Source organism: Schistocerca piceifrons, chromosome 5 (genome assembly GCF_021461385.2).
Source record: "Schistocerca piceifrons isolate TAMUIC-IGC-003096 chromosome 5, iqSchPice1.1, whole genome shotgun sequence".
NCBI lineage: Eukaryota > Metazoa > Arthropoda > Insecta > Orthoptera > Acrididae > Schistocerca > Schistocerca piceifrons.
The window spans coordinates 306,781,875-306,808,642 of NC_060142.1; the positions used below are offsets into that span (position 1 = coordinate 306,781,875).

A 26,768-nucleotide genomic window follows, 5' to 3' on the forward strand; every position below is an offset into this window, starting at 1 on the left:
TACACTAATGGTATTTTACACTGCCATTACTGAAAAATATGTTTACATTTACACTTGTACAGTAAATAAATCATCTTGCATTTTGAGGAGGTTTATTTTTTTGGTTGTTTCTGAGGAAAAATCTTTTTACATTTAACGACAGTTGGGATGTTTTAAGTTTTTGTGCTGTCTTATTTTACGGACATTGAATAAACATTGATTTTGGATCTATTTGGTGGACTTTTGTGCTATATTTGTTACTATAAAGACAGGAAGTCAGACTTATTGGCTTGTTACACTCATTTTCAAGATCTGCCACCAGTATTTGAATATAAATATTAGAATGAAGGCACTGGTAAGGATTTAATTATGAGAAGAGAACATTGAGTTTGTTATCTCGAACACATTTTATTGTGAAAGATGCTTGGAGTGAGCAGTTTATTTATCAGGTCACATATTATTTTTCGAAACTGTGATAGGTGAGATCATGATGAAATCATCATTCATTCATTCATTCATTGGTCCATTTGATTCATTACATACTTAAACAGTACAATGAAAATAGGACAAGTCAAAATTTCGAAAGGAGCAGAAAAAACACACACACACACACACACACACACACAGAGAGAGAGAGAGAGAGAGAGAGAGAGAGAGAGAGAGAGAGAGAGAGAGAGAGAGAGAGAGAGCATACTGGTCTAGATAGCTTAATTTCTTGTACTCAGGATTCTCACTAATGTAAACTGCCACACCACCAACCTTATGTTGCTGTCTACAATAACTATTTGCTAAGGAGTAGCCCTCTAGTTTACAGTAAATAATTTCATCAGATTTTAATCCATGCTCAGTTAGCACTACTATATGAGGTGACTGTTCATTTACAAAAACCTGTAATATATTAAGCTTATTTCTAAGGTACTGTATGTTTAGGTGCATGAGCCTTAGTGGTATTTTTAACTGGTCACTCTGATTATCTTCCTTTAAAATGCACTGAGTTGGTTCACTAACAGTTGGCTTTAAATGTAATAGTTCCCCTTCCTGTAATATACTAAGCACTTCACTTGCTCCCTTTGCTTCTGGTACTATGCAGTGATTTTTTTCAGTTTGTGTCATTAAACCTGGATCGTAACTTTGTCCGGTGTTTATATTCCTCTCACTATTGTCACACTGGTATTTAAGCTGGACAGTTTTACTTACATCTTTTTCCATGTTCTCTTTCTGCTTACTCAGTACCATAAAAAATCCTCACTTAGTGTAGCAGGTCTCCTAGTCCTCAGGCATCTGTCTCGATTGGAAGCTGCTTCTGCTGTTGATCTCCCAGGCCTCAGGTACCTCTTCTGTGTGGTTGCTGTTGCTGGTGGCTCCTGTGCTCCCCGACTTGGTGACTGCCCTTCTTTGTTAGCTGCTGCGGCTAATGACCTTTGTATATTTTCCTCACATGCATTTTCATTGCCTTGAGGTAGTATTATGGGGTCTGCTGTTCTGGATGCTGTTGCTGATGACGACAGCTCTGCTGATGATTGTGGTGATTCTGCTGCTATTGGTTTATCTGACACTGCTGCTGAGAATATCTGAGCCTTTGCTGTTGCTACTGGTGTTTGTTGTAGCTCTACTGCAGATGATGATGGTTCCACTGTTACAGACAACTCTTGTTTTGGAGGAATTGGGATTGGAGACACTTCCATTACAGATGACTCATTTTTCCAAATAAAAATGAATTGCTAAATCACAATTCTTTCCCAAGGGTTTCGCCATCTATTTCACATTCTGAAGATCTTCTAACTACAAATGTTTAAGGATGAATAGAGCTTTGCACTGTGTCTGTTGGTGAATGTGGTACTGGACTGATATATTGAAATTATTTAGAAGACAATTATCAATGCAGAAAAACTGACACTATTGTCAACCTTACCATTTATAAGATTTCTTATTTTGTGTAGTTATAATGAAGTTTTATTTTATTATCTTAGAAAACTGAAATGTGGTTTATCTGTGGTGTAGACAAGAATAACAAAGAGAACGTTAATGCTTATATTGAAGTGTAGACAGAAATATAAAAGCAAACATTCCAGGAAGACAACCTGAACTTTCAAGAGCTATTGGTCAAACAGGGCAGAAATATAGCAGTGTTTCTTAGGACACCAACACCGCAAAGTTATCTGAGATCCACAGTATCTAAACATGTGTGTAGCTCTCAGGGACTGAACAGGTAGTGGATGGTAAGACAGTACAGTACCTTGGGAAAGGTACAGCACTGCCACTTAAGATATACACACTGAGGTGACAAAAGTTACAGTATACCTCTTAAAATATAATATCGTGCCTCCTTTTGCCTGGCTTAGTGCAGCAACTCAACATGGCATGGACTCAACAAGTTACTGGAAGTCTCCTGAAGGAATATTGAGCCATGCTGCCTCTACAGATGTCCACAATTGTGAAAGAGTTGCCAGTGCAGGATTTTGAGCACTAACTGGCCTCTCAATTATGTCTCACATGGTATGTTCAATGTGTTTCATATCAGATGATCTGCATGGCCAAATGATTCACTTGAAATGTCCAGAATGTTCTTTAACCCAATCATGAACAACTGTGGCCTCGAGACATGGCACACTGCCATCCATAACAATTCAATCAGTTTTTGGGAAAATGAAGTCTATGAATGGCTGCAAATGGTCTCCAAGTAGCTGAACATAATCATTTCCACTCAATGATAAGTTCAGTTGGGCCACAGGAACCAGTCCATTTCATATAAGCACACCCACCAGCTTGCACAGTCCTTGTTGACAACTTGGTTCCATGGCTTTACGAGGTCTGTGCCACACTCAAAGCCTACCATAAGCTATCACCAACTGAAATTGGGGCTCATCTGACCAGGCCATGGTTTTCCAGTCAACTACAGTCCAACTGCTATGCTCATGAGTCCAGGAGAAGTGCTGCAAGTGGTGTCATGCTATTGGCAAAGTCAACTGCATTGGTTGTCTGCTGCCATACCCCATTAATACCAAATTTTGCCACACTGCTGTCCTACTGGATATGTTTTTTTATATATCTCATATTGATTTCTGTGGTTATTTCATTCAGTTTTGCTTTTCTGGTAGCAGTGACAAATCTACAGAAATTCCACTGCTCTCGCTTGTTACACAAAGGCCACTGGCCACTGCAGTATCTGTGGTGAGCAGTAAAGCCTGAAATTTGATATTCTCCACACACTCCTAACACTGTGGGTATTGGAATATTGAGTCCCATAATGATTTAGGAAATAGAATGTCCCATGCGTCTTGCCCAACTACTATCCTGCATTCAAAATCCATTAATCCTCATCGTGCAGTCATGTGACACTAACGCCATCAGTATGTGAGTATATTGCTGTCCTATGACTTTTGTCACCTCAGTGTATAGGAATCAAAATATTAGTGTTTCACAGGCTCGACCAAATATTTGACACGTAAGACCACCCTAAAGGGAACTATCCAAAGCAGCCAGCCTCTAAAATGTAGAACTGAAAGAAAACTGCAAAGAAAAATTTGCAACAAAATTCTCCAAGAACTATGATGGGGCAATAATTCTTTTTTGGAACACTCTATAATCTTGCTCTCCAGATACCCTTTTGGAATTGTTTCACTTCCTGAAGTTCAAAGGAGAGATTATTTAAAAGAGTATTACGTTAGGCCTTTGGATTAAGAAAATCAGATTCTCAAAATATCAACCACTACTTAAGGTGTTTGAATAATCTCCATTACACAGGGCTCAGCAATGTTGTGGAAATCCTACTGCCATTCATGGATGGTCTCAGGTCAATGTGGATAGCATCAAGGTATTACCAGAAAATAGAGCTGATTACAAATGACGTGGATTCTTCCTCTCAGTCCAGGCCACATTGTAGATGATGAAATGATTCTGAGTGATGATATGATTCCATAGCAAAAAACATACCACTAAGTTTAGAATTTTGTAAAGCTTCTTCACTGGGTACAATATTTCCAGTACAAAAAATTTTCTGTACATTTGTTATTCACACACTTATCTAGAAAAACTGTGTAAAGTTAGTGAAGTGGTTACTACTGATGATCCTCAGTAATGCTGAAATTTTGAAGCCTCATTCTCTGAAATTTTTTAAAATTGTAACTTAGTAGTTCTATGATTGACATGACACCATTGATTTTAAATCGAGATTACTTCTCATTCATTAGTGCCAAAATTTCTCTCAACTCTTTTTGTAGTTCAAATAAACCAGTTTTGAAACAACACTGAATGAATTCTAAACAGTGTCAATTTCATTTGTATACATCTTCATAGTGAAATCATCTCTCATGTTTCCACAAACCATAAATCTTGACAAAGAAAAAAAACTCATAGTCATATGAGGTCTGTTCAAAAAATTCCAGAACATTTGTAATTTTGTACCATCAGTGGTTTGGAGAAAAATGCCATTGGCATCCTGATACACACTTGCGTTTAATGTGTAACTGCTGGAAGTTTCATTGTTATACATCTGTTAGTTATTGTTCAGTACTGTACTGAATAGAGTGTTGCATCGCAAAGTTTGCAAATTTAGAGATGGCAGAGTCAGAGGAGCAATGCATCTGCATTACATTTTGTGTGAAACTTAAGAAAACCTTTATAGAGACAAGGCAAATGATGCAGGAAGCTTACGATGAAGAGTGTTTAAGCCACATTCAATGTTATGAATAGTTCAGATGGTTAAAAAATGGCTGGATGTAAGTTAAAGGTGACCCTCATTCAGGATGCCCTTCAATGTCTACTGACAATGCTCATGTCAAGAACATCAATGAAATTGTGCATGCCAATCTAAGACTGACTGTTCACAAGATTGCAGAAGAATGAAACATTTCAGCTGGATCATATCGTGAAGTCCTGACACAGCATCTTGGAATAAACTGTGTTGGCACCCAGTCCATCCCATGGCTTATGAGTCAAGACCAGAAAGATATTCACCTCACAATCTGTGAAGAGCTTTTGGATCCTGCAAATGAGAATGATATGTTCCATAAGAGAATCAGAACTGGTGATGAGACTTGGGTCTGTGATTACGATGTTGAGACCAAGGTTCAATCTTCTTGATGAGTTGGGGAAGATTCTCCAAGACCAAAAAAAGCTTGTCAGGTCAGGTCAAATGTCAAAGCCATGCCAATAGTTTTCCTTGACTTTGAAGGATTAGTCCATTATGAATTTGTGCCTCAGGGACAAACTGTTAATCAGTGGTACTATTGGGACATGTTGCAACACCTGCAAGAAAATGTGAGAATGAAACAGCCTGAAACATGCTGAGACAATTCACGGCTCTCACATCATGATAATGTGCCCACAGATTCCGCCCTGTTGGTGTGTGATTATTGCACAAAAAACGCAATCACTGTGCTGCCTCATCCTCCATACTCTCCAGATGTGGACCCTGCAGACTTTTTTTATTTCCAATGTTGAAATCGCTATTGAAAGGATGAAGATTTGCAATGATAGATGACATAAAAGAAACTTCACAGATAGTGCTTTGCGCAATCCAGCAAGAAGTATACCGAGAGTGTTTTCAGAAATGGAAACGGTGTTGGGAGTGGTGTATCAAATGTGTAGGAGAATGTTTCGAAGGAGACCACACACAATAAATACAAGGTAAGCACAGAAAAATTTTGTGGACAAAGTTCTGTAACTTTTTAACAGAACTTGTAAACAGTTTTCAGAGTGTGTCACAGGGGCCTTACTAACATATTACAACACAGAAGTTATTCAGACAATTGTAGCTGCACTGTTCAAATGATTTCATGTAATGTTTACACTAACTGACTGTAAAACTCATATCTGCTGATACTTGTGACTTTGACGTTGAAATATTAGTCAGCTGAAAACAAAAACATGAATGTTTACATTGAGATATGAACATGAGAAATGCTAATCACAGACTCTGTCTTGGAGATGTTACCAGAACAATTACCAGGCACAGACTACCAGAGCTGTTGCCCAGTAGTTGCACTTATAGACAAGTGTGTGAATATTTAGTGAAATCTGTAAACTCATATTGCTCTATGTAGGGAACAATGTTGAAATTAGTGGTAATGACATTACAGAGAACCAAGTAATATTTGGTTTATTCATATGATAAAGAACTGGAAAGTTAACAAACCTGTGTGGACTTTTTCCTTTATACCTTGAGCACTACTGAGGGGTACTAAATGAGCTTCACATAAATTTCACAGGTTAGTAATTTTCCTAATTTATTTAATTTCTTAATTAACACTTTATTCTGGAAACCAAAGGCATTTTGTAGCTCAGAAGAAAGAGGGTAACAGAATTATAATGTCAACTCTTGGAATTAAACTTACTTAAAGGACACATAATGGAAGTATTTTCTGAATGATGGAAATTTTCATTACAAATAGCATTTTAGGTAATGACTTTTCAGAAAAGGTAAACTGTTTACTGGGTGAGTGAAATCAAGAGTTTTGAATAAGCTATGTCCATTCAGAAATAAAGAATTATTACCTCCCAATATTTTTCAGACTTCTCTTCAAGGAATATGTTTACTGAAAAACTAAGTAAAGCCTTGACAGAGCTCAAACACATAAATGAATAATAGCAATATAATAGAGGGAAACATTCCACGTGGGAAAAATTATATATAAAAACAAAGATGAGGTGACTTACCAAACGAAAGCGCTGGCAGGTCGATAGACACACAAACAAACACAACCATACACACAAAATTCTAGCTTTCACAACCAACGGTTGCCTCATCAGGAAGGAGGGAAGGAGAGGGAAAGATGAAAGGATGTGGGTTTTAAGGGAGAGGGTAAGGAGTCATTCCAATCCCGGGAGCGGAAAGACTTACCTTAGGGGGAAAAAAGGACAGGTATACACTCGCACACACACACATATCCATCCACACATACAGATACAAGCAGACATATTTAAAGAATAATAGAGTTTACTGAAATATTGCCCAGCTAAGATTTTTGATATTTTATGTGAAAGTGGTGCATCTACTACCAGTTTTAACATACCAAGTTTTAAGAGTTATTTGGTCAACCAAATCTATGACACATTTTTCAATTAACTGAATGTTATGATACCACTTTCTAAAACTAATCTAAATAGTCCTTCGAAGGTCCAACAGTACTGATCAACCACAATGTCATCCTCAGCCAATAGGCATCACTGGATACAGATATGGAGGGGCATGTGGTTAGCACACCGATCTCTCAAACTCTGTCAATTTTTGTGACCAGAGCCATTACCTCTGAGACTAGTAGCCCCTCAATTGGCTTCACAAGGGTTGATTGCACCATGCTTACCAACAGTACTTGGCAGACCCAAATGGTCACCTGTCCAAGTGCTAGCCAAGCCCAACTGTGCTTAAGTTTGGTGATTTGATGGGAACCATTGTTACCACTGCGGCAAGGCCACTGGCAATACCACTATCACTTGGGTGAAATTTGTTCTGATCTCTCACATAATGTACGCGATTTATGGTTTTTGCATAATCACATGATGCACTGGTCCACTTTCAAGTTACACATTCTAAATTTATTTATAAGTACAATAACATTTTTGTCAGTTTCCATGTGAAAACATAAAATTACAAAAAGTTTGTCATCCTATAGATTTCACTATATAAGTAAACAAAAACATAAATTAAAGGAAGATTTGCATCTGTAAATGAACTAATTTCCTTCCATTCCATCCATATAAATTATAACAAATGCCATGTATATTCAATAAAAATTTTACATAAATTATGCCAAATTATAAGTTATTTCTCATTAAATAAGTTGCCTTCATTTCATTCCAAAAACACATTAAAATTCACCAGAAACAATTACCCTTGATACAGAAATACCATATTTTCAAGTGTAAATAAACCTTTTCATGTGGAACAGTTCTGAAATCTTTAAATTTTGTTTCAGGACTATATAAAATATCTTTTCTAACTGGTTTGGTTCTCAGATTTTTCTACATGTGAAAAGATACATTTTTTAATTATATTTTAATTTTATGTAAAACCCGTATGTCATTATAATAACTAATTTGACAAAGAAACTTCTAGAACTACCTGGAAGCCAGTCTAAGGTATAATATCATGAATGCATGCTAAATGACACATTTGCATTTGAATGAGATGAAGATATTAGCTAGAAAAATGCAAAATATTGAGAAAATTTTTTAATGTTTATTTAAATATGAAAGAGGCTTAATATACAGTATAATAGAGAAAAGAGAAAAAAGTTAACTAAGGAGTAGAATTATAGCAAATGGAGTTAATTTCTCTTGCTATGTTTCAGTTGGACGTGTTCTTGTCAATACGCTTAGGACTTTCCTAGGTAGCAAGTGGTGCAATGAAATGCAAGTGGATGAGAAGAAATTTTTTCAACAACAATAAATGTATTTTATGCATTTCCTACATGAGCCACTGCAAAGTGACATCTTTGTGCTAGGCTAATTTTTAGATCCATGCTTCAGTCCTAAGTTTGTCATAAGATTTTTTTCTGATGGTTAATATTGTATATCTTTCACTTCTACCTAAGCTTTGTTTGATTGAAAGAACCAGGTTACAGCATAGTTCAGATTCCTTATGAAACTGGAGTTCTACTTGTAATCAGCTCGGAAAGTAGCAAAAAAAACTGTATATTACAAATATTCAATCTGAGAACATCTTTTCTCAGTAGTGGCGTAGCGTGAGGGGAGACTTTGAGACTTAGTCTCCCCTGTATTCGTGCTTAAAAAAGATTCAATAGTAATTCATAAGAAAAATATAAATAACTTTCTGCTAAGAGCTCTAAACGTGCGAAGACATCAGTCTTGTAGTCTGCGCCGCACCCTGAGTATTGGTGTATTTGCCTGCTTGAGACTCGACTGCTCTCAGTCTCTGCCTCCCTACCCTTACCTGGCTGTGTGCGCCTGCGCCCCCTCCACTTCCCCTCTTCCACGAAGACCGGTGCGCTGCACTTGCTAGCAGGTATCGAGACTAGTCTCTGCCGCTTATATGCAGGATTTTAACACGGATGTGAACAGTCACACGCTTTGTGTTCATAATCATTCTTGCGTGATTTTAGTGCATATTTTTGTTGTGTCGCCAACATGAGTGGGCGAGCAACTGAACACCTTATAGAATTTTTATTAAAAACGCCTTTTTCTACATTAACATACCATACGAAAAAAAGTGCGATTGAAGGACAAACGACCTACTCCTATACTCAGTTTAGTTTTAAGTGAAGCCAAACAAAAACTCACTTTTCAGACAGGCTGGTCCGAAAAGTATACTTGGCTGCCTGCGAATGCAGTTAATAACAGATTATATTGTTATATATGTCTTCTGTTTGGTGGTGAAAAGGAATGGTGGCTCAAATGGTTCAAATGGCTCTGAGTACTATGGGACTTAACATCTGTGGTCATCAGTCCCCTAGAACTTAGAACTACTTAAACCTAACTAACCTAAGGACAACACACACATCCATGCCCGAGGCAGGATTCTAACCTGCGACCGTAGCAGTCGCGCGGTTCCGGACTGAGCGCCTACAACCGCTAGATCACCGCGGCCGGCAAAAGGAATGGTGCAATGAGGGCATTAGTACAATAAAGAATTTTGACCGGAAACCACCAAAGCATCAGATATCAAAACGTCAGCTGCAGGACAAAGAATCATTTCATTTATTGGGCAAAAGTAGAATTGAACACGCCCTTTCTGGAGCCGCTCGTCTGACAGAAATAAAATACAACGAACAAGTTGCATCCAACAGGAGACTATTGGCTTGCATTATTCAGGAAACTGTTGTTTGTACGCAAGAACTAGCCTTTGATAGCCATCGAGAAGATAAATCCTCCAGCTACAAAGATAACTATCTGGAATTATTGGATTTACTAGCTGAAGGAGAGCAGTTAATCCAAGACCATCTGCCATCATGTTCAACCTTTAAAGGAACTTCTCCAGACATACAGAATGATGTAATAGAAATGATAACTCTGGCAGTTAATGAGAAAATAAGATCTGAAATTTAGAACTGTAATTTCATTTCGATTCAAGTTGATGAAATATTAGATATGTCATGCAAGAGTCAAATGAGTATAATATTCAGATACTGTATTGCAGGCAAAATTGAGTAAAGATTCGTTGTATTTTACAATGTTTCTGGAGATAAAACTACTGAAGGTTTGTCAAACATTATAGCAGTATTGAAAGAATGGATGTGGAAAGAAAAGTGGTTAGTCAAATATATGATGGCGCTTCAGTAATGGCGGGCAGAGAAAAAGAGGATTACAACAATTGGTGAAGCAGTTCTGTCCCTATGCGCTGTTTATTCATTGTTACGCACACCAACTGAATTTGGTACCGTTACATGCTTCCAAAATCATACGACAAGTACGCATGTTTGTAAGTGATTTTACTGCATTCCATTCGTTTTTCAGCAAATCATCAAAACGAACTGTATTGCTAACTGAGAAAGAATTTAAACTGCCACATGCAAGCAACACTCGCTGGAACTTTCATTCCAGGGCAGTTTCAATAGTATCTAGTCATTTCTCAGAGCTATATAGTGTTTTTAATTATACAATTGATGATACAATCTCCATTCCTTCCGAACTAACTATGCAAACGTAGAAGAGATGTGGCTCAAATTCAAAGATATAGTAGCAACAGCAATTGAGAGATTCATACCTCATAAATTGGTAAGAGATGAAACTGATCCCCCATGGTACACAAAACAGGTCCAAACACTGTTGCAGAGGCGACAGAAAAAGCATGCAAAGTACAGAAGAACGCGAAATCCCGAAGATTGGCTAAAATTTACAGACGCGCGAAATTTGGCACGGACTTCAATGCGAGATGCCTTTAATAGGTTCCAGAACGAAACATTGTCTCGAAATTTGGTAGAAAATCCTAAGAAATTCTGGTCGTATGTAAAGTACACAAGCGGCAAGACGCAGTCAATACCTTCGCTGCGCAGTGCCGATGGTACTGTTACCGACGACTGTGCCGCTAAAGCGGAGTTATTGAACGCAGTTTTCCGAAATTCCTTCACCAGAGAAGACGAATGGAATATTCCAGAATTTGAAACACGAACAGCTGCTAGCATGAGTTTCTTAGAAGTAGATACCTTAGGGTTTGTGAAGCAACTCATATCGCTTGATACGGGCAAGTCTTCAGGTCCAGATTGTATACCGATTAGGTTCCTTTCAGATTACGCTGATACAATAGCTCCCTACTTAGCAATCATGTACAACCGCTTGCTCACCAACAGATCTGTACCTACAGATTGGAAAATTGCGCAGGTCGCACCAGTGTTTAAGAAGGGTAGTAGGAGTAATCCATCGAACTACAGACCTATATCATTGACATCGGTTTGCAGTAGGGTTTTGGAGCATATACTCTATTCAAACATTATGAATCACCTCGAAGGGAAAGATCTATTGATACGTAATCAGCATGGTTTCAGAAAACATCGTTCTTGTGCAACGCAGCTAGCTCTTTATTCGCACAAAGTAATGGCCGCTATCGACAGGGGATCTCAGGTTGATTCCGTATTTCTGGATTTCCGGAAAGCTTTTGACACCGTTCCTTACAAGCGACTTCTAATCGAGCTGTGGGCCTATGGGGTATCGTCTCAATTGTGCGACTGGATTCATGGTCTCCTGTCAGGGAGGTTGCAGTTCGTAGTAACAGACGGCAAATCATCGAGTAAAACTGAAGTGATATCAGGTGTTCCCCAAGGAAGCGTCCTGGGACCTCTGCTGTTCCTGATCTATATAAATGACGTGGGTGGCAATCTGAGCAGTTCTCTTAGGTTGTTCGCAGATGATGCTGTAATTTACCATCTAGTAAGGTCATCCGAAGACCAGTATCAGTTGCAAAGCGATTTAGAAAAGATTGCTGTATGGTGTGGCAGGTGGCAGTTGACGCTAAATAATGAAAAGTGTGAGGCGATCCACATGAGTTCCAAAAGAAATCCGTTGGAATTCGATTACTCGATAAATAGTACAATTCTCAAGGCTGTCAATTCAACTAAGTACCTGGGTGTTAAAATCACGAACAACTTCAGTTGGAAAGAGCACATAGATAATATTGTGGGGAAGGCGAGCCAAAGGTTGCGTTTCATTGGCAGGACACTTAGAAGATGCAACAAGTCCACTAAAGAGACAGCTTACACTACACTCGTTCGTCATCTGTTAGAATATTGCTGTGCGGTGTGGGATCCTTACCAGGTGGGATTGACGGAGGACATCGAAAGGGTGAAAAAAGGCAGCTCGTTTTGTATTATAACATAATAGGGGAGAGAGTGTGGCAGAGATGATACGCGAGTTGGGATGGAAGTCATTAAAGCAAAGACGTATTTCGTTGCGGCGAGATCTATTTACGAAATTTCAGTCACCAACTTTCTCTTCTGAATGCGAAAATATTTTGTTGAGCCAAACCTACATAGGTAGGAATGATCACCAAAATAAAATAAGGGAAATCAGAGCTAGAACAGGAAGGTTTATGTGTTCGTTTTTCCCGCGCGCTGTTCAGGAGTGGAATGGTAGAGAGATAGTATGATTGTGGTTCGATGAACCCTCTGCCAAGCACTTAAATGTGAATTGCAGAGTAGTCATGTAGATGTAGATACAGACTCTCAGCGGGGCCCAGAATCTTTCAGCTGTGCTGTGGGAATGAAACGACGGATGGATGATCCTACAGCCCGGTCCACACGCAACGATCTGTCTGCGCAGACATCGGCGCAGATGTCTGCACATGCAAAAGATCGCTGCAAATGTGGTGTGTTCACACGACACAAACCCCAATCTACTACTCGCCCGCCATCTGTCGGTGTAGAAAAGAATTTTATCAGAGGCAAGCGACTACCTGTAAACGTCAAAAATTTAATTAAGTTATTTTGAAATATAGAAATGGAGGAAGTTCTATTGTGGTCTGTGTTCGCAACTTGTGTTGCAAAAAACATTCAGACCAACTGCAGGATACAGAGAAAGCGGTCAAAATGGTGTAGACAGTGGCTGCTAAAGCAAAAGCAGTTTTCTCATGTAAATTTACTGCGAGAGTTGCAGGGCGAACCTAATGACTGGCGAAATTATTTGCGGATGGATGTCGAAACTTATAATTATCTCTTAAAGCTTGTTGTTGTTGTTGTGGTCTTCAGTCCTGAGACTGGTTTGATGCAGCTCTCCACGCTACTCTATCCTGTGCAAGCTTTTTCATCTCCCAGTACGTACTGCAACCTACATCCCTCTGAATCTGCCTAGTGTATTCATCCCTTGGTCTCCCTCTACCTCCGCAGCTCATGGTCGTGCGGTAGCGTTCATGCTTCACACGTCCGGGTTCCCAGGTTCGATTCCCGGCGGGGTCAGGGATTTTCTGTGCCTTGTGATGACTGGGTGTTGTGTGATGTCCTTAGGTTAGTTAGGTTTAAGTAGTTCTAAGTTCTGGGGAACTGATGACCATAGCTGTTAAGTCCCATAGTGCTCAGAGCCATTTGAACCATTTGAATCTCCCTCTACGATTTTTACCCTCCACGCTGCCCTCCAATACTAAATTGGTGATCCCTTGATGTCTCAGAACATGTCCTACTAACCGATCCCTTCTTCTAGTCAAGTTGTGCCACAAACTCCTCTTCTCCCCAATCCTATTCAATACCTCCTCATTAGTTATGTGATCTACCCTTGTACTCTTCATCATTCTTCTGTAGCACCACATTTCGAAAGCTTCTATTCTCTTCTTGTCCAAACTAGTTATCGTCCATGTTTCACTTCCATACATGGCTACACTCCATACATATACTTCCAGAAACGACTTCCTGACACTTAAATCTATACTCGATGTTAACAAATTTCTCTTCTTCAGAAACGCTTTCCTAGCCATTGCCAGTCTACATTTTATATCGTCTCTACTTCGACCATCATCAGTTATTTTGCTCCCCAAATAGTAAAACTCCTTTGCTACATTAAGTGTATCATTTTCTAATCTAATTCTCTCAGCATCACCCGACTTAATTCGACTACATTCCATTATCCTCGTTTTGCTTTTGTTGCTGTTCATCTCATATCCTTGTAACCCCTCATATTATGAGAAAAAAATACTTGTGTAGAGAAGGACAATTTCTCCTCACGAACGGCTGGCGGGAACATTAAGATTCCTAGCAACAGGAAGGAGCTACAACGATTTGGAATTTTCGACTGCAATATCGAAACAAGAGTTGAGTGAAACAATACCCGCAATTTTTCAATTAGAGCATTGTATGCTGCTGTCTTTTTGTCTCAGTCACTATATTCTTTACTTTAATCTTCCACAAACATGGGTGGTTTCTATATATTTCAATGAATTCACTTACAGACTCTCGAGAACACTGACGAATATCGGCCATTTTAATGCCCTGTGCGCACAAATACAAACACTAGAATGAGCAAACAGCTGTTTCTGCGCCAGATTTGCGGCGATCTCCTGTCCACACGCTCCAACTTGTCTGCGCAGGTGTGGTTTCAATCCACAGATTTGAGAGGTGTCGCTCAAACCTCCAACTCCAACTTCCAGGTTTGCACACACCTCAGGTTGGTGCAAATCTTCTGTCCACACGCAACGATCTGTCTGCGCAGATGTCATGTGCGCAGACATTTGCGCAGACAGATCGTTGCGTGTGGACGGGCCTTACATTTGTCTAATTGCTTTGTTTCTACCGAGGGTGCTTTGTTTATGTTGTTCAATTCTTTAATGTTCTTCAGTCAAAATCTGTCAGTATAATTGCTTGGCACGACGAAATACGAACTGTTTTGAGAAACTTACGGAATTTAAGAACGGAAACATTCGTCGATGAATGCATTTCATGCAGTTTGTGTTTGAGTGGCAACTTATCATTTCGTGACATCAAAATACATCTCTCAGGGCACTAACTTACGAGATACTGGATTTGCAAATTGTTCAGATGGAAAGAAGATTTCAAGACTTTCCCTAAATTCAGTTTGTGAACTTTTGAACGAAAAGTGTTTCCCGAACTATCAAAAAGAATTCCCAAAGTTGAAACTGCTTCAGTTATTAGGACAGTACCCTTTTTTTCAAACAAGAACAACTTGAAAATGCACTGTGTAACATATACGCTGATGTGAAAAGACACTTATCTCCAAGAATCCTCTTAAAGTACATTGTCAACAATCATTTAGACTCTGTTTATGAAGAAACAACGAAGTTCCTGCGTTTGGTTTTGACCCCACCTGCAACTATAGCAAGCAGTGAACGAAGCACTAGTACTCTTAAACGAGTGAAGAATTAGTTAAGGAATTCAATGTCCAACACCTGGCTGTCGTATTTGAGCACGTTGGCAATAGAAAAGACTTTACTTGGAGAGCTATCCAGTGATCAGATCTTTGTAGACCGAGTTACAGACTCATTCGTGGAAAGAAAAGACAGGTGCATCACACTTGTATACAAGAAAATATAAGTGCTTCTTTTCTTGCTGCTGGAGTTCTACAAATCTGTCATCGTTTCTTGAACAAGTTAGTTATCATTACTATTATTATTATTATTATTATTATTATTAGTGGCGATGGTAGTGGTGATAGTAGTAGTAGTAGTTGTTGTTGTTGTTTTATTTGATGCATTTTGTTTCATTTGTTTAAATTATTGTTTATTGTACTATTTTGTCTACCTATAATAAATGTAGAGTGTCCCCAACCTTTACAACCACGCTACGCCACTACTTTTCTGAAGGATATAGTACAGTGTGGTACATTATGCAGACCCTTGTAAAACTGATAAAGAAGTTCCTGGATGTATGTACTTACAAGAGGCACCTTTTCTTGGAGAAAAGGAACCAACACTCTTCTTAAAGCGGAGGCCATCTTTTGTTGATGTGTACAATAAATACTTTCCAGATGGAAAGTGTGTTACTGTTTCAAATTCATCACAGTATGTGGCATTGCAGACACATACAATACTGTCATATCCAAAGCTCTTAGGAATGCATTGTGAGTCAGCATTTACTGGCACTGGAACAATAACAACATTTGTAAATTAAGATTAACACAGTTAGCTGAGATTAAATAATCATAGCATTGAATAATAAACACCTCAAAAACCATTTCAAACAACTGATCATCTCCATATGTGTGTAAGCTTAGATTCAAAGGAGGCAGGGAATGAATGAATAAGTCTTATGAAATAAAAATAAAAAAACTTTATTGTGAAATAAAAACACATCTATCCACTCCATGAGAAATGCTCCAAAACTGATGGCAGCAACGTCAGACGAATATCAGTCCTAGACATAATATACAAGATGTTCTCAAAGCCCTGCTGCAACCCCCAAATGACTACCAACTTTGAGAATATTATGTGGGTTTCAGGAAAAGAAGATTTTGCTCAGAAAAAATCCTAAGCCTCAAAAACCTCATGGCAAACATAAACTCAAGAGCAAAATCAAATGTTATCACATTCATTGACTTTCAAAAAGCATACAAGTCAATAGACTACAGATACCTGATCTCTATACTAAAAGAACTAAATCAGACAACAAAATCACAAACATAATCAGAGAGTCCTTGCCAGCACATACTCCAAAGTTAAATTCAAGGGTGAACTCTCTGAAGCTTTTGAGGAAAAACTACTGCATGGCAAGGAGATCCACTCTCCTCATTGCTATTTAACTGCACTATAGAGAAAGTACCCAGAGAGTGGAACATGAGGACCCAAACTGGAATCCAATGGTCAACCAAAAACCAAAGGCATCAAATTCAACTGTCTAACTTCTGCAAGTGATGTGGTCCTAATAGCCAAGTCCTTGGAAGAAGGGTGGAAAAACGGGGTGTGTCACAAAATCTCTTTTGAAAAGACCAGAAGAATGACAAACATAGAAAAAGCCACTGAAACATTTTGCACTGTGAAAAAAAAGCCAGACATGAAAGAATTCAGCTGTGAGTACCTTGAAGAATGTATATGTGGAATGCTCTTCAGAAAAAGGCAATGGAATATAGAAGAAATAAAATTGAAATGGCCTTCCAACTTGATAAAAACAAATATTACAAAAACTCCTTCTCATGGAATGTAAAAATAAGATAGAACAGCATGGTAATCAAACTGGGAACCGTACATGCAGCTAAAACACTATCCATCACCAACCATGACTTAGCTGAAAGACTTGAGACATGTAGAAATTACAACAGGTTATGGGCCAAGTGCACAGGTGTGGTGAGTTTATTTGAGTTCAATGGAAAAAGAACTCTAGGTACAAGAACTGACAAAGATGACATACCTAAATCCTACCTCAGCTGATGACAAAGAAAAGAATTCAGAATGATGGAACCATCTGTGAAAACTGATTGCCTGCACAGCAATAACTATTTTGCATGATCAGTTCTTGTTTGCTCTTTGATACAACATCATGAGGCATGGGATGCCATAAACCCAAATCTGAAACACATTACAATCAGTTGGATGTAGAGAAAAAGAAGAAAAATGACAGAGCCTTGTCCATCATTCTAATGTTGTTTGAAGGCTGCTACCTAGAGATGATTGGCATTCTAAAACTAGCAAAGAAAGTGTGGGGGACGTGGAAAAAATTCACTGTAAGAACCACCTACTTAACACTATATCCAGGATGAGGGACTTAGTAAATATGAAGAAAGAAGGCGATATGACTATGGACGACTATGCAACAAAGATACTAGCTGCCAACAGATTACTGAAGCAAGTGGGATTTACCTTTGAAGACAAAACAGTTGCAAGCTTCATGCTTCTACGACTGCCTCTGGAGAAATATGAAGGCACCATTAGAAGTTTAGAAAGAGATGAATACAGACTGACCACAGACCTTGTCAGCAACAGACTACAATTAGAAGAGAAGCAGCTGGAACCAGATTCGAAGTCCACAAACAGCTGAGAAGAAGCCAAAGCATATGCAGCACAGGGTGGAGGTAATAAATAATACAAGTTTTGCCGGACCCACTGCAAACATCATAAACAAAACCAAAAAGGTGAGAAGAACACTGCCAGTACAAAAAGACTATGTTTCTCCTGTGATGAAGCAGGAAACATTGCCAAAAAGTGCCCACATTTCCATGGAAAACAAGGAGGTGGTGCACCAAGCAAGCAGAATATTCCCAAGAAATCAGCATACAGAGCAAATGGATCCAAGCTCAACAGTGCTAAGAAATATCCAAAAAGTGAAGACCCAAGTGCAAGTTCAAAGGAAGATGATGAAATAGTGGGCATGACAGTGACCAAAAGTTGAGGGGATGCTGATGGAAACATGTGTGTTCTGGATTGAGGAGTATTACATCATTGATTAGTCACCAAGAGATACTACAGCACTTAGGGATAGGCAACTTTGGAGAAGTGAGACCGGTCGATGGAAAAGTTACTAAAATGAATGTTAAGGGAAGTGTTGTCATGAAAGCAGAAAAGTCATGTCGGGGTAAATCAATCCAATTAACTGAAGTGCTTCTGGCGGTAGAACTGCATGGGAACTTGTTGTCTGTTAAACAAATGGACAAGAAAGGAATGTGCATTAGATTCAAAAATGATGATGTTAATGTGTCTATTGGTGGAGATGCAAGTGTTGAGTAGAAGATGATCAGTGATGTCAATTTAGTGCAGCGTGAATATTACAACGTGAAAAACAATACAGAGATCCAGAATGACATTTTCACTCTGCAGCGGAGTGTGCGCTAATATGAAACTTCCTGGCAGATTAAAACTGTGTGCCCGACCGAGACTCGAACTCGGGACCTTTGCCTTTTGCGGGCAAGTGCTCTACCATCTGAGCTACCGAAGCACGACTCACGCCCGGTACTCACAGCTTTACTTCTGCCAGTATCTCGTCTCCTACCTTCCAAACTTTACAGAAGCTCTCCTGCAAACCTTGCAGAACTAGCACTCCTGAAAGAAAGGATACTGCGGAAACATGGCTTAGCCACAGCCTGGGGGATGTTTCCAGAATGAGATTTTCACTCTGCAGCAGAGTGTGCGTTGATATGAAACTTCCTTCGCAGGAGAGCTTCTGTAAAGTTTGGAAGGTAGGAGACGAGATACTGGCAGAAGTAAAGCTGTGAGTACCGGGCGTGAGTCATGCTTCGGTAGCTCAGATGGTAGAGCACTTGCCCGCAAAAGGCAAAGGTCCTGAGTTCGAGTCTCGGGCGGGCACACAGTTTTAATCTGCTAGGAAGTTTCAATACAGAGATGTCCCACAATGACAAAACACATCAACCAGTGGAAAATGGAGCAACACCCAGACGGGCAGAAATTTTGTGACACTAAAGACTTGGACACAGAGAAGCTTAATCCAAAGTATGTGGAGTCAGTAAGTAAAAAGAAAAATATGAAGTGTGTGTGTAAGCAAAAATGAAAAGACTGTCTTTCAAACCAAGCCAAATTACTACTGAAAATGTTCTAGAAGTGTTACATAATGATGTGGGCTATATTAGACAGACCTCCTTAGGTGGAGCACATTACTATGCTAGTTAACTAGATGATCACTCGAGATATTTGGTAGTGAAAGTGCTAAAGCATTAAAGTGATGTTTTTGACTCTTGTGGAATTTAAGGAACGTGTAGAGTGTGAGACAGGGAGAAAACTACAAAGTTTCCAATTGGACAATGAGACTGAGTACATCAACAGCAAATTTGAACAGTTGTTCAAGGAAGAGGCATATTACACTGGAAAAGCACAGTTTACTCCCCCCTTCCACAGAAAAGCCGAGCACCTGAATAAAACATTTTTATCCATTGTGATGTGCCTACTATTAGAAAATAGTTTGCCTAACACGTTTTGGGAAGAAGCTCTGATGTTAGCCTGCTACATCCAAAATAGATGCCCAACGAGATCCCTTGGTGGAAAAATCCTGTATGAAGTCTGAAAACAAAGAACTTATTAAAGAAGTCTTGAAACTGCTCAAAGTGTTTGGCTGCAGAGCCTGGACAAGCACATTGACATCTGACAAGCTTGGGAAACAGGCAGAAGTATGTGTTTATATTGGAGTAGAATCAGGATCAAAAGGATATTGTCTGTAGATCTCTGGACAAAGAAAAATTCTTTTGGGAAGAGATGTCATATTTGACAAGATAGTATTCCCTCTGAAGGCTACAGTAAACAAAGAAATCTGTCTCCCATGGAAAGTAATCACGAAGCAGATGGCAACAGCTAATCTACACAGCAATGAATTGACAGCAAAAACGCCAGTATGGTGAGGTTGAGCTTTCCTGATCTATCAACGGAGGGCAACAACACACCACCAAGGGGAGCAGAACCAGTAGCAGACGATGCATTTGAGTCAACAGCAGTATGGAGAGATGGGAACCATCCAGGGTTGGAGAAGAAAATGGTACTGTAGCGAAGGCAGTGCAGTTGCCAGCAATGGAGATAGTGATATGTGTAAGGAGTGCGATACCATGTTGGAAAGTGGGATTTATAGTGCAGTTATTGAAGCAGGATTACAATGGTTTTCATGTCTGGGGAAACCAAAGAAGTGTGGTTCGTGTCACCTCTTCTTATTTTTTTTCCCCCCTCCCTATCACACGTCAAGCGAATCCGTCTTATCCAACATCAGTAGAAGAGGCTTTAGCCTCACTTCACTTGGAAGAGGTGTATAGCCATTGAGTCAGAGATGAGTAGCCTAAAACTTGTCAACAGATCTAAACCTGAACGTCTTATAGGAAGTAAGTGGGTGCTTACTACTAAGACAAACAGAGAAAGTGAGTTTACTAAATTTAAAGCAAGGTTAGTAGCTCTGGGCTATAGCCAAATATTCTGAGTAGATTATTGGGAAAGCTACAGTCCAGTAATGAGATGAAGTACCTTGAGGATTCTGATAGCAATTGCAGTAGTCAGTCCTTGGAAAATCAAACACATTTATGTAGAAACTGCTTATCCCAATAGCTTCTTAAGTGGCACTGTTTTCATGGAACAGCCAGAATTATTTAGTGTGGGGAATAAAGTGTGTTTATTGAAGAAGAATTTGTACAGGCTTCACAAAGCAGGTAAGGACTGGAATGATTTTTTTATGGTTTGTGATGAAAAAGTTAGGTTTGAAACAATGTGAAAAGGACCCTTGTGTATTCTTCTCTAATCATTTGATCATTAGGATTCATGTTGATGATGTGGTTGTAACACGTGAGGAAGAGAGGACTGAAAAATTCAAGAATGTTTTGAAATCTAACATTAGCATTTAATAAAGGGATGGCATATTGTTTATTTTAAGACTTAAGCTTGAGCAGTCTCAACGGCAAATGAAATTAAACCATGCTAGTTACATTCAGCAACCACTGAAAGAGCTCAAAATGCATGACTACTAGTACTTAGCTACACCAGCAATGACAACCATTTGGTGATTAAAAATTGTACCAAAAGGCTGTGGGTTGTTTTTCATATATATCCACATGTACTCGACCTGATATTGCCTTTATTGCAGGAAGGTTGAGTCAGTTCAAATCTAAACCAAGTGTTTCTCACTGTCTCAAAGTAAAATGTGTGTTTCGCTTTCTGCAGCAAATCTTCAATTTGAGCTTATGTTTCAATGCCAGTTGTTCTGATCTTAGTGCATTCAGTGATATTGAATGGGAAAATGACCCAGCTGAGTCTAAGTCTGTAACAGGGTACACAATTTTGGTAGCTGGAGCAGCAATCAGCTGGGAGAGTAGAGGGCAATCCACTGTAGCAACCTCCACAGTAGAAGCTAAATTACATTGCAATATTAGAGACATGCAATGAGGTGGAATGGTTTGTAGATTTTTAAAATGACATCAAGTATTCTGAACTTGTTAGACTACCTTGCAGACCAATCCTGACAACAGACGTGCCATTGATATTACCAAGAAAAAGGCGGTATCAGAAAGAAACAAACATTTCCGTGTGTGTTAACGTGAAGTCAGGTAGGCTGTCTTGGTTGGATTTCCAGTGAATTCTTCTCTTCTCTGTATGTGCTTATTTGGTGCAGTTCGAGTAGGGTGCGAAAAACGTGTGTGAAAAGGAAGTAGCGTGACGGTGGTACCATTCTGTGTGCTGTATGTGTATGTTTTGCGTAATAACATTTTATCAAGAATGATGTGTGTGTTTTAATTCAGCCGCCCACCCTCGTCCATGTGTCAATACCTGCTGCACACGTGAAAATTACGGCACAGTCTCAAAGGTAACTAACGCGCATGACCGGTACAGTGTGTATTTGAAGCGGAACTGATTTCCATCTTCATAGAGGCACTTCTAGCGCTACTCTATGTGACTGGCGCGAAATTTGAATAGGTAACATGTATCCGATATAGAAATATGCGTACCAACTTTCGTTCATGTCACACGCAACTCCTTCGCGGTGTTGAATTTTTTTTCCGCCAATGTAGCAACAAACAGTATGATGCACCCTATTTGCTCCGGATTACGTGTCAGGATGACAAGTATGTATTCGCAACCATTTACATTTCGAGTGGGCTCTTGAACTAACTTTAAAAATCATTTTCTGAGAATGCGTTCAGTACGGTTTCGAACAACGTTTTATGCAAACCACAGACTTAAATAATGTATTTTCACCAAAATATCGAGGGTGGATTGGAATCACCACGAACTATAATTGTATGAGTAAGAGTTGGCTATCTTTTTGAAATTAAACTCGTATTTTCTTTGAACTATTCAGAAACTGTATCATCTGAGTCGAGGGATCGGTAAAAGAAACCAATTATTAATTTATTCCAGTTGTCAACTATAACACCTACCCATACTAAATCACGGGAAATAGCTACTTCACTAGGGTGTAAACTACTTCTGACATCAATAAGCACTCCGCTCTATGTAATCTATCCTTTCTGAACGCGGTTTGGCCCTTCCTAAAAATTTCAGCTGAACGTAATTCCGGCTTTAGTCAGCTTTTCGTAGCTTACCTCTAAAGATTTGAGATTCAGTGATTTTTGCTAGCGCATGGAACTCCGGTTCTTCCCCGACACATCTACAACAGCTAACTGAACGCATTCTCAGAAAATGATTTCGAAAAGTTAGTTCAAGAGTCCACTCTAAATGTAACTGGTTGCGAAAACATACTTCACATACTAACAGAGAGCATCGTGACAGATATAGGGATTAATGTCGTTGTAGCTAAACTGACTTCCAAACCCATCAAAAATAAAACACAAAATGTATGTATCCAAAAAAAAAAAAAAATCAGATAAAAATTGGCTTGTCACATTCCTAAGCGACAGTCTGCGCCTTCCAAGCTGTCTGCGTAAGCGTAGACCAGATATGGTCTAAATTCGAAGAAATAGTATCGACGGCAATTGAGAGATATATACCAAATAAATTAACAAATGATAGTACTGTTCCCCCAGGGTAAGCAAAACAGGTCACAGCAGTGTTGCAGAAGCAATGAAAAATCATGCCAAATTTAAAAGAACGCAAAATTCCCTAGACTGAAGCAATTTTACAGAAGTTCGAAATTTAGCACGAGCTTCAATGCGAGATATTTTAATAGTTTCCATAACGAAACTCTCTCTAGAAATCACAGAAAACTCAGAGCGATTCTGGTAGTATATAAAGTACCGGTACTCTAGCGGCAAGATGCGATCAGTACCTTCACAGCGCGAAAACAATTATGTTGATACCAGTGCCACTAAAATACTGTTACTAAACATGGTTTTCCAAAATTTCTTCACAAAAGACGACGAAGTAAATATTCCAGAACTCAAATCAAAGAAAGCTGTCAACTTGGGTAACGTAGAATCAAGTATCCTCGGCGTAGCGAAGCATCGTAAAACACTTATCGTATCAGTAATAAAGGCAACGCCTCCAGTCTCGACTCTATACCAGTCAGGTTCCTTTCACAGTATGCAGATACTATAGCTCCTTACATGGTAGTCTTATACAACTGTTCGCTTGTAGGAAGACCTATACCTAAAGACTGGACAGTTGCAAAAGTCACACCAATACCTAAGAAAAAAAATAGGAGTAACCCGCACAATTACAGACCCGAATCACTAACCTCTATTTGCAGCAGGATTTTGGAACATATACTGTGTTTGAACATTCTAAACAACCTCGAAGAAAACAATTTATTGACAAGTAGCGGACACGGGTTCAAAAAAAAAAAATCGTTCTTTTGAAACACAACTAGTTCTTTATTCTCATGAAGTAACTAGTGCTATCGACAGGGGATGACAAACTGATCCATATTTTTAGATTTCCAGAAGGCTTTTGTCAACCTTTCTTCACAAGCGTGCCCATGAAACATCGTCTCCTTTACTGACAGGATTCAAGATTGTCTCAGGAAAATCACAGTTCGTAAAAATTGACTGAAAGTCATCGAGTAAAAGACAAGTAATATCTGGCGTTTCGTCTTAGATTATTTGCAGATAGAGCGAAGTCAGCCACATGGGTATCTAAAGTAGTCCGCTAAATTTGGTTAAACGATAAATAACATAAATCAAAGGCTGTAATTTGAGCTAAATACTTAGGGATTACAATTACGGATAACTAACATTGGAAAAATTACATGGATAATTTCGTGGGCAAAGCAAACCAAACACTGTGATTTATTGGCAGAACACTTAAAAGATGGAACTGGTCTATTAAAGAGACTGCTTAATACTACGCTTGTCGGTCCTCTTCTGGAATATTATTGTGCAATGTGGGATCTGCATCAGAAAGGATAGACGGAGGACATCGAGAAAGTTCAAAGAAGAATAGTTCCTTTTGAATTATCGAGAAATAGGGGAGAGAGTGGTAGGGTTTGGGGTGCATCATTAAAACAAAGGCAGTTTTCGTTGCAGCAGGACCTTCTCATGAAATTTCAATCACCAGCTTTCTCCTCAGAGCGTGAAAATATTTTGTTGGCGACCACCTTCTTAGGGAGAAATGATCACCGTAATAAAAGAAGAGAAATCAGAACTCCAGAGAAAGATTTAAGCGTTCTTTTTTCCCACACGCTGTACGATATTGGAACGGTAGAGAAGTAGCTGGCCAGGCACTTAATTATGAATTGCAAAGTAATCATGTAGATGTAGAAACATGTTTTCAAGAACATTGTAATATTTTATGAGATTTGGCTAAAATATGAAATTTTAACATTATCATACCTATTAATTTTTGCCGACACTACTTCTTGTTCTGCACTTCAAAGTCTTCGCTTTTCACTGTTGCTTTCAGTTTATGCTCAGACAGTTTTCGACGAAAGTATTTGGACTTTATGAACAAGATGGGGTATACTTTCTAGGTTTTGCTTTTGAAAAAATGTAGGCAGTGTTTGTGAAAATGTGTGTGCTGAAATAAGAAGATTAAAATAAATAGCTGTTGTAAACCGGAAATTTAATTGTTCAAACAAAGCCAGTGTTTGTGAAAATATGTGTGCTGAAATAAGAAGATTAAAATAAATAGCTCTTGTAAATTGGAGATTTAATTGTTCAAACAAAGCCAGTGGTAACCCCCAAGACCCCTTTTTATAGAATATTACACAGCAGAAGAAGAGACCCAGGTACCGAAGCCAACATGAAAAGATAATTAGCAAATTATTACTGTAATGTAATGGATCCTACCTTTAACCTAGGAAAGAACTGCAACCAAATGAGACACATTACGCAGCGATGTTATTATGAAGAAATAATTCAAGGGCTAGCTGGAGTGGCCGATCGGTTCTAGGCGCTTCAGTCTGGAACGGCGCGACCGCTACAGTCGCAGGTTCGAATTCTGCCTCGGGTATGAATGTGTGTGATGTCCTTAGGTTAGTTAGGTTTAAGTAGTTCTAAGTCTAGGGAACTGATGACCTCAGATGTTAAGTCCCATAGTGCTCAGAGCCATTTGAAACATTTTTGAATAATTCAAGGAGTTATTGTGGAACATTTAAGGGAGGGTTCATTGTGAGACCTTGGTGCCAACTCAGTATTATCATCATTCATCCGGTGCACGGTTAGCTGACAGCACAGCGCATACCTGATCTGTCTTTCACTATATCCATTCTGACGAAAGGTGACCTCAAGATAAGCTAACTCAGCTGAGAAACTCTCAGGGTCTGAAATGATGTGTGACCTGGAAATCAAGGTCCAAAGTCTCTCTTCATACTGAGCTCGATAGTGACAACTATCAGCCTTTATATACAAGTCTGAGTAGGCTTCCTATGAACAGCATGTGCCAACATACCTTCAACCTTCCCTCTGACTAATACATCCAGGAAGGGAAGGCAGACATCCACTGAATATTTGCATCGGTTGAATTCAGATATTCTAAAACAGTGTTCAAATTCTGACTGCAACGATGCCAAACAGCAAAAGTATGGCTATACATCTGAAAAAACACGCTTGTTTCACAGCTACCAACTCCAAGGCACGTTCCTCGAAGCCTTCCATAAACAAATTTGCAAACCTAACCTCACTTAACCGTAACGAATCAGGCAGAGAAATTCAAGTGAAGAGAGAGAGACCACAACAAAACTAACTAGAATATCAGAGTCATGTAAACGAATTACCTTTAACCTACAGTAGTAATCCGCCGTGTTGTTAAAGTGATGCTCACAGAATAGCAAGGTGTTTTGCTAAGCAGTATGTCGGAGCACCAATGTTACTTACAAATGGACAAGGAAGAACACCTTCTTTCTGAATCTTCGGAAGGCCATATAACATTGGGGGAACAGCACTATAAGTATTAAGACTCTTGATAGCATCCTCCGAAAACGGACTTTTCTTCAGGAGGTTATTAGGTTTTCTCTTAACACCTTTTGCGGGGTCAGCACCGATCCTACAATATTCTGAATCTGTGAACACTGCATCATCTGAATGCAATCCTGTTTGTCCAAAACTACTGTAGCATTGGCCTTGTCCATAGGTAAAATAACAATATCCAGATAAAC

At 39.1% G+C, this 26,768-nt stretch overlaps 1 protein-coding gene across 1 annotated transcript in view; it reads right to left on the reverse strand.

Annotated features, from left to right (window-relative positions):
* Window positions 1-26,768, reverse strand: part of LOC124798514 (lysosomal acid glucosylceramidase-like) — a 249,659-nt gene that overhangs the window by 143,555 nt on the left and 79,336 nt on the right. Inside the window, exon 3 of the mRNA XM_047261957.1 lies at window positions 15,748-15,951. Within this exon, the coding sequence (XP_047117913.1) occupies window positions 15,748-15,951 (204 nt within the window). The remainder of the gene's footprint in view (window positions 1-15,747; window positions 15,952-26,768) is intronic.